The following is an 18465-nucleotide window of genomic DNA, read 5'->3' on the forward strand; positions in this document are numbered from 1 at the left end:
ATGTAAGCGCTCACGGCGGGCGGGTGCAAGTGAGTTGTGTGCCCAGTAAGCGGCCCGAAGTCACAGCGATGCAGAGCTGGAGCTTAGAGCAGCTTCACCTGCTCCTGGGCAATTCTGCGCCGCTGCAGCTTCATGGCCGGCGTGAATTCTCGAGTGCTGACACAGGCCTGGGACAAGTCCCCTCCAGCCATTCACCCATGAAGGCTGCGTTACCATTCCACGAAGCACAGTAAATAAAGAAATTAATAAATAAATAAAAGCATGTTTTCTGCCTTGCTAGTGTTAATTACTTGCCTATTCATTACTGGCACTTAACATCGTGTCATTACAGCCTAATAGGCCAACTGTAGTGGGTGTAAAAATGAAACGCTTAAATGACTGTGCAGAGGCTGGTTGGGTTTTTTTTTAAAAAACGCTCATTAGCATACGATCACACAAAAGCTAAACCCTGTGGAAAGAGAGGTGGATTAAGATTTATTAAGTTTATCGATGGGTAAAAAAGATATGTAAATATCAGACATTTCCTCTGATTCCTATCAGGAGACGAGTTCTAATAATTTTCTTGATTTTATAGAGTACATTTTTTTTTTTCCTTCTCTCTTCCATATGTTCAAGGCCTCTGGACTATACATCCCATCAGGAACCCAATATGGTTTCCAGGCCATAACCAAAGTCAATCCATCACTCCATTCCCAATGTTGACAGGGTCAGAGGTGGAGGGGAACTTTGGCAGTGCTCCAAAAACACGAGACTCCTTTGAACAGCCAGTCAATCACATCCAATCAGTCAAGGAAAAACTGGATGGCTTCCTAGGCTAGGAATCCTGGGATTTTCCTTCTACCATTTCACTGCCCGCTGGGGGAGAATTAACACCACTCTGAATTCTTTACTGATTCAATCATTTTCTTCCAGTTCATTAATTCTTCTTTTAGGTTGATATAGGGCACAGTTAAGGAGTGGGGCAGCAAAACATTATAATGAAATAATATCCTTGCTTGTCTTTTCTACTAACATCACTAGCTCTTCTCACTTTCACTAGCTGCAGGGGAGGGAAAAGTAGACACAGATAGCATTTTCTGGTCATTTTGAGTTCTGTGTGACAGAGGTGGAATGCACGGGTAGTGAACCTATGGGAGGAGGGAGAGGAGGGGCCAACGATTTTGAAGCTTAACAGATACAAGTATTTGTAATTGCTTTAATATAGTCCAAAGCCCATCCTGTAGCCGGCCATGAGTCTTGCTTAGCCAAACAAACTAAAATCAATTAGTGTCAGCTTCCCTCCGTGCATTGTTATGCTTTGCGCGTAGTTTGTTTAAGGGAACTGGTGACACTTTTTCATACACATCTTGTGCCGCAACAGTTCTGTTTAACTAAGATGTCATGTTGCCTAATTTGCCTGAAATCAAATCTATCCCAGCTGAACGAGAAGTCTGAAATTTAGCTAATACTCAGTGTTTCTGTGTTTTTCATCTTTGCAGTGCAAACTAATTAATAAATTGAGGGGGGAGGGGGAGCCAGTCTCTTAGATGGAGAGAGGCTCATATTTTGCATGCAGTAGACACTGTTTTCCTGCCTCTTCTTTCTCGAAACCCCCTGAGGTTCTGTAGTTTCCCCTTAGCTCTCCTTCCCTCCTGAAAACAAATAGAAATTGAAGAATGGGAAATGTGCTTTTGCATTCATTTGCATTGCACTGCTCTTCATACAAATATCCTACCTTCTGAGGGGTCGAGCCTCCTTGCTCTCCGCCCATGCTTGGAGTTGTTGTGAACGAACATGTTGTCAGACACTGCCAGTACGTGCCCATCAACATTCACTGTTGTTGATAGCACAACCTAGATATTTCAAAAGGGAAGAAAAAGGAGGCAGGTAAACAAATTGCTTTGAAATTCAACTTGCTAAGTATTAATTATTCAGTTTATTTAAAACCCTCTCCTGTCTGTAAAATGGCATCATGTCCTTCAGGGTTTACTCCCTAAGAAGAAGGGGAGAAAATATTTTCAGCCTTGGTTCTATGCGTTAATTCCATTTAACGCCGCATCCTAAGGGTCGTAAAAAGTCCTTACTGTATAATGAACCAGCCACTGCAGATGGCCCTAAATTTAGCTCCCCATGACGCACTGTAGCATAGCTGATGGCAGAGAGGCCTGTACACACCAACCAGGAGGGCAGGCTGCAGAGCACCACGGCAATTTGCCCCCTGATACGTGCAGGCAGACTCGGAGCCATCTGCTGCGCCGCGCACGCAGGCAAAGGGATCCGCATCTGCTTCCGAAATATGGGTCTCCACTGACTGAGCGAAATGGAAACTCCTAGCACGTGAAAGTAGTACCTAACGCAAGGCCTGGTTTCTGACATATGTGTGCTTAGTGCCTCTTCAAAATCATCTGAGCCTGAGGACCCCAAATCAAGCAGTAGTTTTTAAACCTTAGTCTCCATGACTTAGGTTGTTGGGCTCCAATAGCGCATGAATTCTTAGAGGAAGTAACTGTATATGTTAATTAATCCCACTTAGGTTTCCCTTTACAATATCCAAAGCTGTAACTCCCATAAACCCAGAAATATACGTGCCTTTAAACCACAAACCTTCAGGCAAAAATGAGCAAACTGTGTTTTAACTACTGAAAGAAGACGCATCTTATTGAAACTTTTGGGTTTCGACCATTAGCTGGTGTAAATCAGTTTAACTCCATTCAGCTGCCACACAGCTCCTGTAATTCACAGCTAGTGAGAATCTGACCCTGGATGTGTTCATGAATTTTCACAGATGCAGCTGTCATGGTCTAGGTAAGAGAATGTCAAGCTCTAATTCTTGATAAAACTATATTCAGCGTATAGGAGGAGAAACCTTGCCCTTCTCCAGGATTATGCTAGCTTAAAGAACACTTTCTACCTCGAGACCAGCTTAATTCATTCCAAAAGGCTCTTGTCACACTGTACTCTTACACTTCTCAAGCATTCTTGTCACAAAATGTGTTGCTTTCGTGTGCCAACTGATTTCCTCATTGCGCATTTGGGTGGAGTGAGACTCCTATCCAAAGTGAACATTTCCCGCATGACATAGCTGAACCCACTCAGATGCACTTCATTATTTTCCGTTAAACAATGGAAATAAATTTTAATCTCTCACTGGCCAGCACAGAGCACACTATGGCAACAGGGGAATAGACCTGAATTATTCCAGTGTCTGAAATATTTACGACAAGTGTTTAAATTGTAACCAAATGTAAATAAAAAGTATATCATATATATATATACAGCTACACTATATAGTATATACATATCTGAACTCGGATACACGAGGTACGTATGTGATAAACACACACCCACACACTCTCAGTATGAAACACACTTCTTGTTTGAACAACCATTTGGGTGGAAACGTGCACAACACCAGTGCCGCATCTCAGCGAGAGCTGCAGAGATCCCTGCAGCATGAGTAATAGCGAGAAATCGTCCTCTGTTTAGAAGGTAAGTGCTGAGCATCTCCTGTTCCCTGAGCCAGCAGGAACGGGAGATGCACTTTTAGACCTCTCTCCGTGAGCGGTTCCATTTTTATTCACCTCTCCCATTCATCACAGGACGGTCAAAGCCACTTGGCGTTACACAGGCTGGGACCGAGGGTCCATAAAGACAGCATTCTCGGGGATGGGACAAAATGCAAAGTTCAGGTCTGGACCACAACATTCTCAAAGTTTTGGACCTTATTTGCAGTAATCTCTAAGGTACTGCTGAAATTCAGCAGCGACCTTTGTTGCCTTTGCTACGACACTGCTAGCCAACTCGTTATCAATGAGGAGTAAGAACATGGGAGATTACAGATGTAAAAGCTACTGAAGTTTGTCACTTTGCTCCAGTCATTCCCTCTTGCCTGATGAAGATGACAACCCAATTGTTTTATACTGAAGAGTAAAAAACCCCAATGTTTTATGGATAAAAGGAAGAGGAATGTGCATTCCACTATGGTCTCTAACTCCCAGGCCCTTCCCTTTCACAAGCCAACTGCTTTCCCCCAGTGAGTATTTCCTGGGTCACGAAGGGTGACCCTTTCCATCTGGAATCAATCAGTCAACTCCTGACAACTTCCTGAAACACCTCACTCCATTTCCTGTTCTCTCCCCCTTCTCTCTTTCCCCCTGGTTTGCTTCACTCTTCAAAACTGCAGGCCACAGCAGCTTAATGTTAGAGGGTCAGACACAGTTAGACTCCAAAACACTACACAAGAACACCTTTGACCTTCAAAAATCTTTACATCTTAGCTAAACAAATCAAGGTCAACGTTTCCTACCATTACCTTGTTAACCATTTCTATGCATTTTTGCCAATACCTGTATTTATCAATAACACTTGTTCTGCTAACGTTGTAAAACATTCCAGGTCTTTTTTTAAAAAACCTGCATTTAATGCCGATGAAAGGTGATGTGTAAACTTCCCTGGAGACTTAAATTCTCAGGTTTGTCCACAGCACTGGCAAGTCCCCTGCAAATGGTTTTGGTGCATTTTTCTTTTCCTGATATGATGGCACCTATTCAAGTTGATGGCCTTATACCTAAGATCAGTAGTTGATGCAAAACGTAATCCTAAGAGAATGACCTAAGAACATAAAAATACATCAGGTAGGCCATGGATTCCAGTAATAGCAGCTGAGGGCCAAATTTGACACAGACAGAATAAAGACTAAAGATTTTGTGCCACCCAACAGCTGGATCAGCCCGTCACCTCTGCTGGCCTTTCATAGGGCAACCAATGGAGCAAGAAATAGAGGGCAATGCGTTAGTCCTTCATCCATCCCAGAGTATGTTCCATCTCTAGGAATGCTGAGGGAGTTTCAGGCTTCTAAGTGATGATTTTGGCAGTCCTTACGCCTCTCTGCAGATCTGGAAGGGTCTTGTTATTAGCTAGGAAGCCCCAGACATAAAATAATGATTCCCCAGCAGTACCGGAGAAACGCGTGTGTTGTATCTTCACATTACTTTTGCTTCCCAAGTGGATTTCTGTAAAGTAATCCCTGCTCAAAAACCACACTGAGGGTTCACCTCCCGTGACATTCAGACAAACTGTCTTTAGCGCGTTAAACTCAGGTTCTCTGAGCAGCACTGCCTCGCTTTCACTCCCCCGCACAGTTCAGAGTGGTTTATTTCTTTATGAACCTTTAACTAGGTTCTACAATTTTTCCTCCCCTCTCGTTACATTACCTCAATATTTGTATATCCTAAAGCGTGCTCGTCTTCAAATCACACGTATGCAAATACACACCATCATATAGACAAAAGCTGTATCACTCACAGACCCCCATTTCGACATATGGTACAAGCATTCCGGGCATACAGGCATTTACTTACATGTAACATATCTCATCACTGTGTAAATGATCTCTCTCAAAAAATTCCTGTTACCATTCCAAGTGTGGAAAAAATTCTTTATGACATTGTACATCTGGAAACAATATTACATTCCTGATGCACTTTCCCTTATAACTCTCTAGTCACAGCACCGTGTTATTTTAACTTTTCAGAAGAATAACTACTATGAGGATTTAAAAAATTATCATTATTATTATTATTTTCCAGCTGGGTGGAAGGAAATATGTCAGGCCTCATCCTGCTGTCTTCACTTGGACAGGGCTCCCATTGATGTCAACTGGCGTTTTGGTCGAGCGAGTAATTCAGGAGTAGATGCTAGAATAGAATGCGTTTGCTTCATACTTGGATTAGAAATAAGATAAACAATGTGAAAAATGCCAACAGCCTCTCTCTCCTCAAACCTTCCACTGAATTCTTTGAGAAATCCTCCCTGCGACCCTGAGCCTGCTGCAAACTCGAGGCAAGAAGAAAAAACTGTGTTTCAGGATTGGGGCCTCCTAAGATGACAGGGGCACACAGGTAGGAGGTACCTCCTGGGTCATCGACACCTCGTCTCCTATTGCAGACAACCAGACCACGGAGCGACTTCTGTGAAACTGTCTTCGACCGTTTCAAGCCTTTGCCCTCGGCACTCCTCTTGTTTTAAAGCCTGCTTGTCCTGATTGTTGGGGATTTTATGGTTTACAGCCTAAATTTATTCCTAATCAGTTTATACTTAACACTAGCTTTAAAATTATTATTTCCCATTCTGATCTACCTCAGGATATTTCTGGACAGCAGTTACGTCCCGTTTCAGTGCATGTCACTGCAGTGTTTGAGCCAAGCTCCCCAGCCACCTTAATAACCCCTTCCTGCACCTGTTCCAATTTCATTTTCATTCTGCTTTGAATACAGTTGAACCAGTATATTGTATTCCAAACAAGAAATCAGTGGGGTACAATGGTACAAATGCATCCTTCTTCCCACTGGCAAAGCTTACCTCAGACATAGTGGAATCTAAACTGTGTTTTGTTTTTAACAGGCAATATAAAACTGTGCTACCTCACTGTCACAATGGCTGTTTGGTCTTAGATCTGAGCACTTTATGCTCCTTGAGTAATTTTTTTCATTTGCAGTTGCAGTCAGTTCGTCCCTTCCTTACACAGAATTTAAAATAACGTCACCTTTCATTGGGTCAGTCTCTATCTGATGAAGAAATCTGCCACCCTGTAATGATAGCTCCAGACTCTGCTGATACTGGTTGCATTTGTTTCACATTTATACCTGGGAAATTAGTCTCCCGTAACGACTGTGCAGTGTTCACCCCTCCAACAGCAGATCAGCAATTTCTATCCCCATCCAAATCTGACCACAGGGGTCTCTGGTACATTCTTACACCCTCAGGCTGAAAAGGATTTTGATTTAGGCGAGTTACATTTTATTCTTGACATCTCTTTTTGTTTCTTAGAGACTACATTCCTAACTCCCAACATTATCCCACCTCTTTCCCATTTTTCTTTTTCCTGAATGACACGGATCCGTCAGTGGTTTGTATCAGAAGCTCACCAGGTCAATTGTCAAACCCGGCCAGCTTTGCTCACGTGCCTGATGATGAACTAACCCAACCACTCTGAGGTCAGGAAGGAAAGCTCCCCAGGGATACACCTTGTTATTTTTCCTTTCTCTTTCTCCCTGGAGCACCTGGAGGGGGATACCTGCCAGGAAACATTCCATGTCATGATTTCTGCTGAAAACAGAGGGCAATTGCCGACCTTTCTCTTTTTGTTTCTAAAAGCGCATGTTGGTTCAAAGATGACCATGGTTAGTAGCGATGTTCCGCTGCCTCGGCCACGGGACCGTATGAGCTGTTCAATCAGGGTGTTACTGGATGAGGCAGAATTCCCAATCAACAGGAGTCTAACGCGTTAGCGCTGGGTCTCAGCTGAAGCGTTTTAGCTGAAGTGCCTCATCTTAATTCCACAGAATTATTGTCCCCCATTACACACCGGTCGTTACCATTAAGCATCAGTGGGCTTCAATCAAGTTCTCTAGGAGAAGTCCTCATTAAATAGAAGGCCTAATTTTATTTTATTTTTTAATCTCATTCCTGGGAGAATCACTCACTGACAATACAGAAATGGCAGTAACGACAATATCTATGTAAACTCAGATTTGCAGATTAGCTGAGCTCAAATAGTCAGCGCTATGGTTTGAGTAAGTGATTTTCAGCGTGCTTTTTGTTTCAGTTTGCCACTGAAAAATCTTTATTGCAAAATATTTCTATTGATAAATAATGAAGATTTGCTTCAGTTAAATTCACAAGGACATACTGCTCGACGTGTTTGGGCAGCCATCGAGTAACCATGAAAATATCCATTAGCTCTAGAAAGACTCCCTTCCCCATTTTAGCCACCAACGGACATTGAAGTAGTGAGTGATTCACAATAAACTTACGTTACTACTGGAAAAAAAACCACAAAAACTAAAATAATAATCACACATCCTTTAACTTCTGAGGTATAACTTTTTTTTAACAGTAGAACATCTTCGTATTTGATTTAAAAAAAAGAAAGGTAAGACATTTTCAGTGTATCTTTGAAGCTCTACTTAATGTCAAAGCAAATTTCAAACAGTTAACGTGATCACAAAGCAGCTGGTGTTGCTCTCCAAACTAAAGAATTATCCTGAAAAAAACACCTCTTCTGGCATCTGGAGCTGTATTAAATTTACAATGCAGCGTTAACGTAACCTTTCCAGCCCTTTTTCTCCCCACCCCCACTTTTTTTTTTTAAACGACTGTGATATGAGTGAAATCTAGCATTTAATTTAGTTTCATGTATCTTAACTGCACTACTAAATATCTAAATCATACGACATATCTACAAGCGAGGTTGAGGCCAGGCTCCGAGGCTGGATCCCAACGCCCTGGAAGTTTGGTTTTCAGCCAAACCGAGCCCGAACTGCGCAGCTTCACGCCCATCTCTAATCAGAAGCATTAACTTGACACCCTTCCAGACATGAGTAACCATTCTTCCATGCTGGAAGAACTCAATCAGATGCATTGTACAGCTCTAGCTCCATGTCTCTTATTTATATTTGTGTCTCAATAACAAAGCCTGAGATTTGGGCTTTCATTCAATTTCCATTAAAGACAAAAAAAAATGCCTTTTTTTGATGAGACTCTTTCAGTTCCAAGTTTCAGTAGAAATTTAAATGAGAACCTTGACATAAAGATTCTCTTTTTTAAAAAAAAAAAAACAAACAATATCTTAATGTCTCCTGGAGCTCTGACAAGCACTACTCCGTTGAAAATTAATATATTTCGTTCCGCAGAAAAACATGGGTACAAATCAAAAGATACTCAACCGAGTATCGCTGCAGAAGTCTGTTTGCATAAGGAAGGTTAAATGCGTGGAAATGGTTGAAAGAGGAGGGTCCTAGTAACAACAGCTGTACAAATAATTTATTAGGAAAAAACAATAAAGGTTTTAGATGTGGCCTAAGAATAAAACATGATGAATTAAATCATAAAATGAATAAAGTACCCTACTGCACTGGGCTTTTTGACCCTGCTTTTACTGGTAGGATGAACAACTGTCCTTTCAAACCTAATAAACAATTCTGCACATTAATTACTTCACCTGATATAAATCTTAACAATTAAAATGAAAAGGAACATGTTCACGGTGTGCAAGCACATTCACTAATATTTGAAGTAATCTTCTCTTCCCCACTTCCGACCGTAAGAGCAGCTGACAGACCACACTGAGCAGGCAAAAAAGGGTTTGCCCAATTGTAAAAATTAAATCCCTCCAAAAATCAACCAAAAAAGAGGTGGACTGAGAAGAAAGAAAGAGTGGAGAATTCAAGAACATTCTTAACTTCTGTTACATTCTGGACAGTCATGCTTCTATCCGTAGAAACAACAAGGCAGAGAGAAAACCGGCTGCCTTGGCTTATTGTCTTTACAGTTCATCATGGCTAATTTCCTTTGGAACCAGAGCTTTTTCACTCCCAATGTGTAAAATTTTGCCAACTGAACTACTTTTTTTTTTTTTTTACTCTACATACTGACCTCTGTAGCCCAGAACAAAGCTCATCAACCAACGCGCCCGGTTTTGAACAAGCCTGAATGAAGATCCTGCTTTCGCTCAAAAACCTCAAGCACTTCACAATTTGTCTCAGAGGGTTCATTTTTGTACCGCTGAAAAAAAAGTCTCGTTAACATTTTTGGTTTTGACAAAGAGTAAGCTAAACCTAGTGGTTTTGCCTGATCTTGATTAATTTGGGGGTTTTGCACTGAAATCTCACACTGAAACTCAAAGGGTATGAACTCACACAGACTGAAAGTGCAGAAGGAGTTTAAGTAAAACAGCACCCGAGAGTTTCACTTGGCTCTGCTCTTTCCAGCTTGGCCTGTCGTAAGGCAGAAACCCCAGATGAAGAGTCTATCCCAGCTCATTTTCTTCTCCAATAAACTGCTGGGTTTGGTACAAAACTCCAAAGCAAGGCCGTACTTTCTCACACGCAAGAGGCGTGCCAGGTGGACAGACCGACGGCATTCCGCCGGGAACCACGTGGGTGCTGGAAGAGCCACCGCGGTTTCCCTGTTCCCTGTCTTCCCTGGAAATCTGAAGCTGTTTCAGGGTCTCTAACATCACCATTCGGGGGGTGGAGATACAGAGGTAAAACAAAGAATAAAGCTGACCCTAGAGATAGATTTCTGCCAAGGCAAATTAGATCCAAAGTCCTCCCGCAGTTCAGCACCTGATCAAAATCGAGGATTTAAGTTTCACTCGCCATAGTGAGCAGGAGATTGAAATCAGATCCCAATTCCTTCAGTGTTCAGGTGTGTTTGCATCCAGAATTTATATTTTGGCTGTTACAGGCAGTATTATTTGTAAGATGGCAGTGCCTTGAATCCCCAGGTGCTAATCAGGATACCCTTGTGCGAGGTTTTTTTACAAACCCATAACAAAAAAAAAGATTTTATTTCTGTTCCATTAAATTCCACAATCAGTTATTCTCTAAGAGCTAACACGATCTGTTTACACGCCACAAACCGAGCTTTTCTTTACTCCCAGATTTTTTTGCCCTCTTGGCAGATGTTGTCTAACTGGTGGTTTCTCCTTTATGGAAATTGCCACTTGCAGAAAAAAAACCAGCACAAATTTCCTAACAACGAGCACCTCTTTTTTCTAACGTCTTATCATCTCTAAAAACACAGAGCGAGAAAGTCACTGCAGCCTCTTTAAACCACTAGTGAAAAAAATTAAGTTGGTCAGGAGTTTTTACTTAAATTTATTTCCACTCAAACCAAAAAATTAACAACTCTTTTATATTTTTTTGGCCTCCATTGCTTTAAAATTATTGGAGCTTTCAGAAGCTTTCATTTTGCAGTATTTCTCTTAAAAGTCGAACTCCTTCCTGTGAATTTTCCATTGCTAATAAAAGTCAAGAAAAAAGAAGAAAAAAGAAAAAAGCACTTGTCTGTGAAAACATGTTTTGGTGGAAAGTTTTAAACTCCTGTGGAGCCTTAACTTCATTTATAAATGAGGAAGCTGATGCAAGTGACGAAACACGAATTGCCAAACCTAAGGATGTCACCTTCCCACTACAAGTCTACAAGAAAACTAAAATCCTCTTTGTGCCAGGGACGTGACACGGTGAAGGTACAACAGTAACGGCAAGAAGCGGTAACGGGATCGACGCGGATTTTCATCGGTGGGTTTCAAAGACTCTGCCCGGCGACGCACACGCGTGCTTTCCAAACGCTCGAGACCACAAAGTTTCCCCGAGGTGAGCATCCCCGAAAAACACCAAAAGAAGGGAAAAAGGTTTCATCCCAGGTCAGCAACTGAGGGCTCCAGCCCAGCTCCTGGTGCCCTCTCGCCAGAGCACGCGCTCCGTTCGCGTCTCTGTGAGGACCGAGGCACGGGTAAAATGCTTATTTATTAACCGTGGTTGCTAAAAAGGTCAGGGGATGGAAGGTGGGGAGGCTGTGCCTGCTTTTCTCTTTGCCAGTGACACACTTCACCTCCTTCTGTGTTTTTATTAGCTGGTATTCACAATACATCAGCGGCAGCTATGATGAAACCAGTGGCAGATTTCACTGCAAAGCAGCTGGGTCATCGTCCCACGGGTCTTGTTGCTTTGCTGCGTGAGATCTTAAAGTGACCATCGCTATTTTGGCTTCCTTTTTTAAAGGAACTGAAAGGGAGGGCACGAGAGTGTTGCGTTAAAAGGCAAAAGAGATGGAAAGAGAGGGCGAGTGAAGGGAAAATGAGGAGATAGCTTGTGTGCCACGTACAGAGCTACTTTGAAAAATTCGGAGGCATCTAAGTATCACAAGCATGATCCCCGCTGTGGGCAGCTGGATGTGCGAGTGCTTTGCCCGAGGGTGTCAAATCAAATATCCACTGCTGGTTGGTACAGTGCAGCACTGCCCCTTGGGGATTCAGAGTGGAAAAAGAGGAAAAAAGGGGGGGAAAACAGGCTTAAACACAACAAATGGAGAAAAGCTTTAACAATATCAGATCTAGCTTATCATACGCTGTCACCATATTTATTACGAACCGTGTAGGAGAGAGGAGAGGGAAAAGGAACAGAAGAAAAAAGCAGAGAGGTTAATGCTGAGCGTTATAAGACTTACCTGGAACCGTCTCATATCTCTTGGGTTTCCTGCTGTTTTCAAGCAATTCTGATTGCACTTGAGAAAAAATTTTAAGAAGAATCTGGAAAGATAAAAGAACCACGTCACTTCTATTAACCACAACAGAACATGTGTTGGTTTATTCTGTTTTGAAGTGTACAGCACAATGATTTACATGACGGTGTATCAGCAGACCAGGATTGTAAGAACTTAGCAAAAGAGAAACCAAAAAAAGGAGCAAAACTAAACCCTAACAAACAGAAGTGCAAAAAAATCCAGTGAAGTACAACCAATGTGACTGTAATCCATTCCGAGTTGGGCTGCTCGCTGCCGTAAATCAACATATCTACTCCTATTTATGCCCCTTTCCTCACGGCATGTTTGACCACACGATTCTAGTTTCTTTCTTTATCTCTCCCTTGCATACAAGGTCTTTCTTTTGCCGTCTGAAAGGATTTTTCATGAAACAATATAGAAAGATAATGTCTTTGTAAAAACTGCACAAAAACGACGGGGCAACTCGGAAGCAGATAAGCCTCGAAACTACTTAGAATGTACTAAAAAAAAAAAACAACCAGAAACAAAAACAGCTCCCAGAAGAAGCCGATGAGATTTCATCACGACGATGGTTTTAGTTATTAAGATTTCAGTGACTAAAGCAGAGAAGCAGAACTGCCGAGAGCCCGGATTATAATCTTACACAGATTTTGAGAGAGGATCACAAAATCATGACCTGCAGGAATACATGACAGCTCATGCTGTCCGAGCAGATAAACCCATTAACATTGGACAAAGTTCTCGCGCCAATTATTTTTGCCCTGTCACATATGCCTGTCTTTACGTGCGATTATTCTGCAGAGTTTAGCTTGTCATCCTCACAAGTTGAATCCTCAGCACGCCTGATTGCCCTGTCCAACACTATGCACTAGAGCACATGGATTTTATAGTTTAGAAATATCAGGCAGGCATTTTTCTCTAAGCATTTTCACAAAATTTTGTGTCTAATCGAGGGAGATGAGGATTCATCCCTTTGTTATCTGATTAATCTAATCAGAAAAAGAAACTACATAAAGCATCATAAAAAATAAAACTAGCATGCCTTCAAAATGCAGACAGAACAGGCAAGAATTGGTTTTGGCATCCTCTGTCACAAGTGAAAATATTTTCTGTGATTCTTTTCATTTCCTTTTGTCAGACAAAGTGGGTTTAACTGCAACAATTAAAATTTTTTTTTAAATAAAAAACAACTCAAAGACTTTAAGACAGATTTAGAGTGAAAAAGACTTGGATATAAGAAAAAACAAATAGTTGAAGAACTGATTTAGAATACAAAGAACACTTTATTTATTTATTTCTCTTGCTGAGTGCTTTCCTTAAAAAAAAAAAAAAAATCCGCTTTTGCAGTAAGTTAAAGTCCCAGGTGAGCCAGGCCTATTTCCCTTTCTGTTACTATGACAACGATTTTTTACCGCAGTCCCTAAGTCCCTTCAGAACTCACACATTCATGCCTTGAATTAGAACTTTAAAGGAGAAAGATGTATATTTCCAAGGGTTTACCAACAACAACAACCAAAATAGTCCTCACTCCCGACAATAAAGCAGAAATCCACACTCCCTTGTTATTGCCGCTTTCTTTGCAGCGCTTACACGGGTATTTCTCTTCCATCTGCCTCAAACATACAAAGAAATATCGAAGGATCCGATCCATTTATACGTTGCTTGAACAAACAAAACCCTTCGAAAGCCTCATGACAACCGAACCCACAAAAAAGATCACGTCGCATAAAAAGGCGCTTGCAAAATACATCCTTCCAGCAAACTTTTTTAATTAAAATGTTCCTTTCTGTCCTTAAACCTCTCATTTTAAAAATATCTACGTTATTTATTTTCTCCGTGAGGGCATTTTGCAGGCTCTTATTTTAACCTCCATCGCTCCTTCTCATTTATGACTCGAAGAGCTCCCTGGTTCTCCCCGTGGCCGGGAGCAGGGAGGACGCGCAGCCGTTCCCCTCCCGCTGGCTCGGGGCTCCTGCAAACACAGCCCTGGTCACCTCCTCGTATTCCCAGAAAGTCCTAAAAATCCCTCCTAAAAATCCTCCCAAGCTTCACGCCTCAGGAGCGGCAGCGAGTGAGTATGTTCCATCAACAAAGTCGTACTGACTCCTCGTGCTAAAACCTTCCATGGGAGTGATTCAGTGAGCAAGATTTTGTCTGCAAGAATGTTTTCAGAGCGAAAAATATTATGCACGCCGCACACTCAGAGATTCACAGGAGAATCTGAGCCAGAAACGTTACTCACAAACACTCCTTTTTATCCTGCCCTCTTGTTACAGATATGAAAAAATATTTGCAGATATATAAACAACTGACTGAGGAAAAACTGCAGGACAGAACCCAACTATAGAATGAAACCAAGGCAAGTAACTTTTACACAAAAATCAATGAGCCGCTGGGTAATGGCTTATTTTGGAGAATAACTGCGAACAAAAATCCACAAGAACTTGTTACTTTCAAGTCAAATAAATGATCGAGTTAATCAGGGAAATGTCTGCTTTCCTTTTTAATTTTTTTTAAATGCTTGCACCCCTACTCAGCTGGATTAGAAACCTGACCTAAAGAAAGAAGGAATTCCTAGCAAAGAAAGGTGTCTGTCAGAGAACTCGCTGTGTCAGCTGAGCAGACTTTGGGAAGAGCTAAGAGGCTGCCGGTACCATACGTTACACAACCTCCTACAAGGCAGATACAGCAAGGTGAAAATTCTAAATGTATATTTAGCAGAATCCAGGACTCGTTGCAATGGCAATGAATGAAATTTGCATATTCTGCTAAACATCTCCAAAAAATTGGGGTTCGGATCCCCAGCAAACCTACATCAGCAGGGTGCGTAAAAATTAACTTGGATTTCAATTCGATCCACGCTGATTAATACTAACGGGCATATTGTCCCTCAAAAATACACAGAAAACGAAACTCTCCTTCTCTCCAAGCCGCGTGCAGAGCATTCTCATCCTCCACCGACTCCTTTGCAATAAACAGCGTTCAGCACGCTGGCGCCCGGAGCTTGAGGGGCTTTAGCCGGGATCTTTAACCAACAGCAATTCTGGGAGTCCCACTTGAGACATCCGAGAGGTGCCGGACTTTCGGGAACTGCTGAGCTGCTGAAAATTGTGCACCTTTAAGATATCGCAAAAGAGGCTTCAGTAACGCCTCACCTCACTTTTCAAAGCGCTGGCTTTGGGCTTTAGTACTTAAACAGTTTTCCTGTGCATCGTCTGTGCCGAGATATTTGTTGTTTCTGTGGAGCTCACTGGATATGCTGCACTGACAGCTCTCCCTCCCATCACCCCAGGTTTAGATTTACCTTTATTTTGACACACACACAAGAATTTTTGTCCTTCCTCTAGTCAAACCACGTCTCTCTTTTTTCCTTTCAGAGTTTGTCCAGGTAATTTTTAGCTGCAACTGGGCATCTGCATGAAGTATTTGGTAGGTTTTTATATAAACATATATATTTTAAGTGGTTGCATCTGGGCAAGGCATTAATATTTATTGCAGTATTAGAATAAAAATGACTTGGAGGGAGCAAAGAGGAGGGAAGGTTTAGCACTAAATGAAGCTGATTTAGGAGTAACAGTAGAATTGCGGAAAGGCTTTATTAATTTTTTTTTAACGAGAACCTTTAGCCAGCTTTTGGCCTCAACCTATACATGCAGGGGGCAAAAAAATATATTAAAAAAAATTAGCTCCTTTTCATGTTTCTTAGCTGGCCCTTGTTGCTTGCTAGGGATGGCGTTAGCTGTGAGTTTAGCAGGTAATTCTGGTTGCAGCCAGGAAGCATGGCCCAGCCATCTCAAGATCAACATCCAAGGGTGCTGGGAGAAAACCTAAATCCTTTTGAATGACTACCACTAAAAATTCTGGCATTGCTATAGAAAATCTGATTAACTTAATGCATAGACATATAATTAATGAAGACATAACTACAGACTTAGCCTTTTTCTCCCTATTGTCTCTCTCATAGAATCGAGCTCTCTATCTACACACTGATGCACTTGCAGAGGTCTCCAAAACGCCGCTTTAGCTAGGACTCCCTCTTCTAGGATTTGAAAGGAGTTATTTTAAAAGTTACTGCTCCTCCTACCAGGAGTCACCACCCTGCTAGGAGTTAGGTTGATGAATCATTTAAACACCCCTTTTTCACTTCAGTGCAAACACAGCTGGGTTATCCCAACTACTCTTCTGCAACACTACGAGCAAGGCTACTGGACATGTTGACTCCCACCTTGTCTGTGCATGCCCATACTTTAAGGTTCTGTGCCTACCAGAGGCAACATAAAGATGTGGCTAGAACTAGAAAGCACGTCCCACACCTCTGAGAATGTTTATCTTCCATCTCAGATGATTGAGACAAACCTTAAAGGAAATCCTGTTGGAGTCAGAAAAAAAATAAAACAATCTTTCTTGTGACTTCAGGAGGACTAGATGGAAGCCCTAAAGAGCAGTCCCACATGCAACAGAAGGTGTAGGTTTGGGGGTTCGGGTTTTTTTAAAATCTATTAATGTTCTTTTACAACTCTGCCGCAAGACCTGGGACCGATTAGTCTTGCTGCATAAAGAGATAATAAGCTTTGTGCTTTTACAGCGCCATTCTGTGGGACTGAAACTTCAATGAATTCTGCCTCAAAACCCCTCTGCAGCAGGTGGTGTAACTCACCATTTCACAGGCAAAGATGCCAGGACCTGGCAACTGGGAAGGAATTGCTCCCCATCCCATGGCAGGTCTGCCGCAGAGCCGGGACTGCGACTCACATCTGCTGCCTCCTGGTTCTACATCTTAACTAGCCTTCCAACCCACCTTTTGTGCTTTCTTAACATACAGAATCGAGGGATATAGAATTGGTTTTATCTTGTGAGCCACCTCTGGGTACACTTCAAAAATCTCCCTTGCAAAGCAAATACTGAGAGAATCCTGTCCTGTCTGGGTTACTGCAGAATTTGGATCCATGGCCTCAGTCATTTCATGGCATGAGACTCTGCCTGTCACCTTGTAGGGAACACATGGCAGCGTTGTGCTTAAGTCAAGTGCTTCCAACCAATCAAAAAGTGAACAGAGAAAAAAATGGAAGCTGTTGTTATTATTAATATCTTTGCTAGAGCTAAACAATATTAAGATAAAATACACTACGAACTGCAAAACTATCACTACAGCAAGGGCCTCACTCCAAGCCCATCAAAGCTAGGAAATTCTGAGATCAGGGTCTCCCATCGTCCCCTCGACTCACCCATGTGTGTCTTGGCATTGCAAACTCTGAGATAAGTGTGACAAGTAACCCTAGCCGATGCCACAACACCACAAAGTAGAAGGCTTTATTTGAAAATTTTTCCTTTCAAAGGGACTAGGTCAGATTCTGCACATACGTTTGAAGGTCAGAGTTTAAAACGAATTAATTGCATTTATTTGATAGCACCATCTTGATTTTAATGAATATCACAGTAGAAGACTTTTTTATAATCTGAATATTTATCTCTGGAGTAATTTCATTCTATTATGTCAGTGTGTATTATTAGGGAGCTGATGTGAAAACTTCCCATTCTTTTCCAGCCATTATAGTCAATGTGGGATCAGACACTGCACAAAGGCGTTCAAAATGAACACACACCTTATACTGTGTGAGAAATGAATGAAGTTATTATAATAATCCAGAGTATTTATATGATACTCCACAAACAGCAGCTAATTAATCTTCACAAAACTCCTGTGCATAAAGTGTGAACCTAGTTTAACAAATGCGAAACCCAACAAAAGTAGGTCAAAAGACTTTTCTGAGTTTGTCAGAGATTTACCGTGAGAGACAGGAGTGGGTGTCAAATGATAGGAAGTCCCAAGCCCAGGCCAGGAGAAGTTGGCCGTTCATCTGTCACTTGTTTTTTAATGGAAACACTCCAGTTGCAACAAAAAATGCACATGAGCATTGTGCCTGCTGCTCCCGTCCCCAACGACATCCTCATTTCCTGATGGGAAAATCAAGAAACACGCCTCTATCCTCTTGCCTTGATTCCAAGTAATTTCTCCAGTTATGGGCCCACCAGTCTGGTTGGACTCTTCTCCAGGTTCACTGTTCTGCACGCAGGGGACAACCAGACTGCAGGACAATTCCTCAGCCTTGCGTGAGAGATGAGGTAGGTGTGCGCAAACCTAAGGGAGATGGAGTAAGTGAACCTTTGAGGTTCCTTTCTCATAAATAAGTCTCATTTTCACGCTTCCATCTATACTTTCCGCCACGCACAGCCCCTACAGTGCCACTACATCTCTCTCATCTCACCTCCCTGATGGTCTCTCAGCTTCTAGGCACTGGTCCCGACTCCTTTCTACAGGAACGTTGTCCTGTGCTCTACATTTCTGTTCCAGCTTGGAAATAGATGCTCACCAAGGCAAAGTCCACTTCTGTCGAGGTCTGAAGAGTACGGTTCAGC

General features: G+C 42.0%; 1 protein-coding gene across 1 annotated transcript in view; it reads right to left on the reverse strand.

Moving 5' to 3' along the window:
• The window catches only part of LOC104278782 (transcription factor COE2), a gene marked incomplete at both ends in the record, with an annotated part of 100038 nt that overhangs the window by 882 nt on the left and 80691 nt on the right, over positions 1–18465 (reverse strand). The window contains 2 exons of the mRNA XM_009875870.1: positions 1715–1832; positions 11992–12073. Of these exons, the coding sequence (XP_009874172.1) occupies positions 1715–1832; positions 11992–12073 (200 nt within the window). The remainder of the gene's footprint in view (positions 1–1714; positions 1833–11991; positions 12074–18465) is intronic.

This window comes from Apaloderma vittatum, unplaced genomic scaffold (assembly GCF_000703405.1).
Source record: "Apaloderma vittatum isolate BGI_N311 unplaced genomic scaffold, ASM70340v1 scaffold4729, whole genome shotgun sequence".
Taxonomy (NCBI): domain Eukaryota; kingdom Metazoa; phylum Chordata; class Aves; order Trogoniformes; family Trogonidae; genus Apaloderma; species Apaloderma vittatum.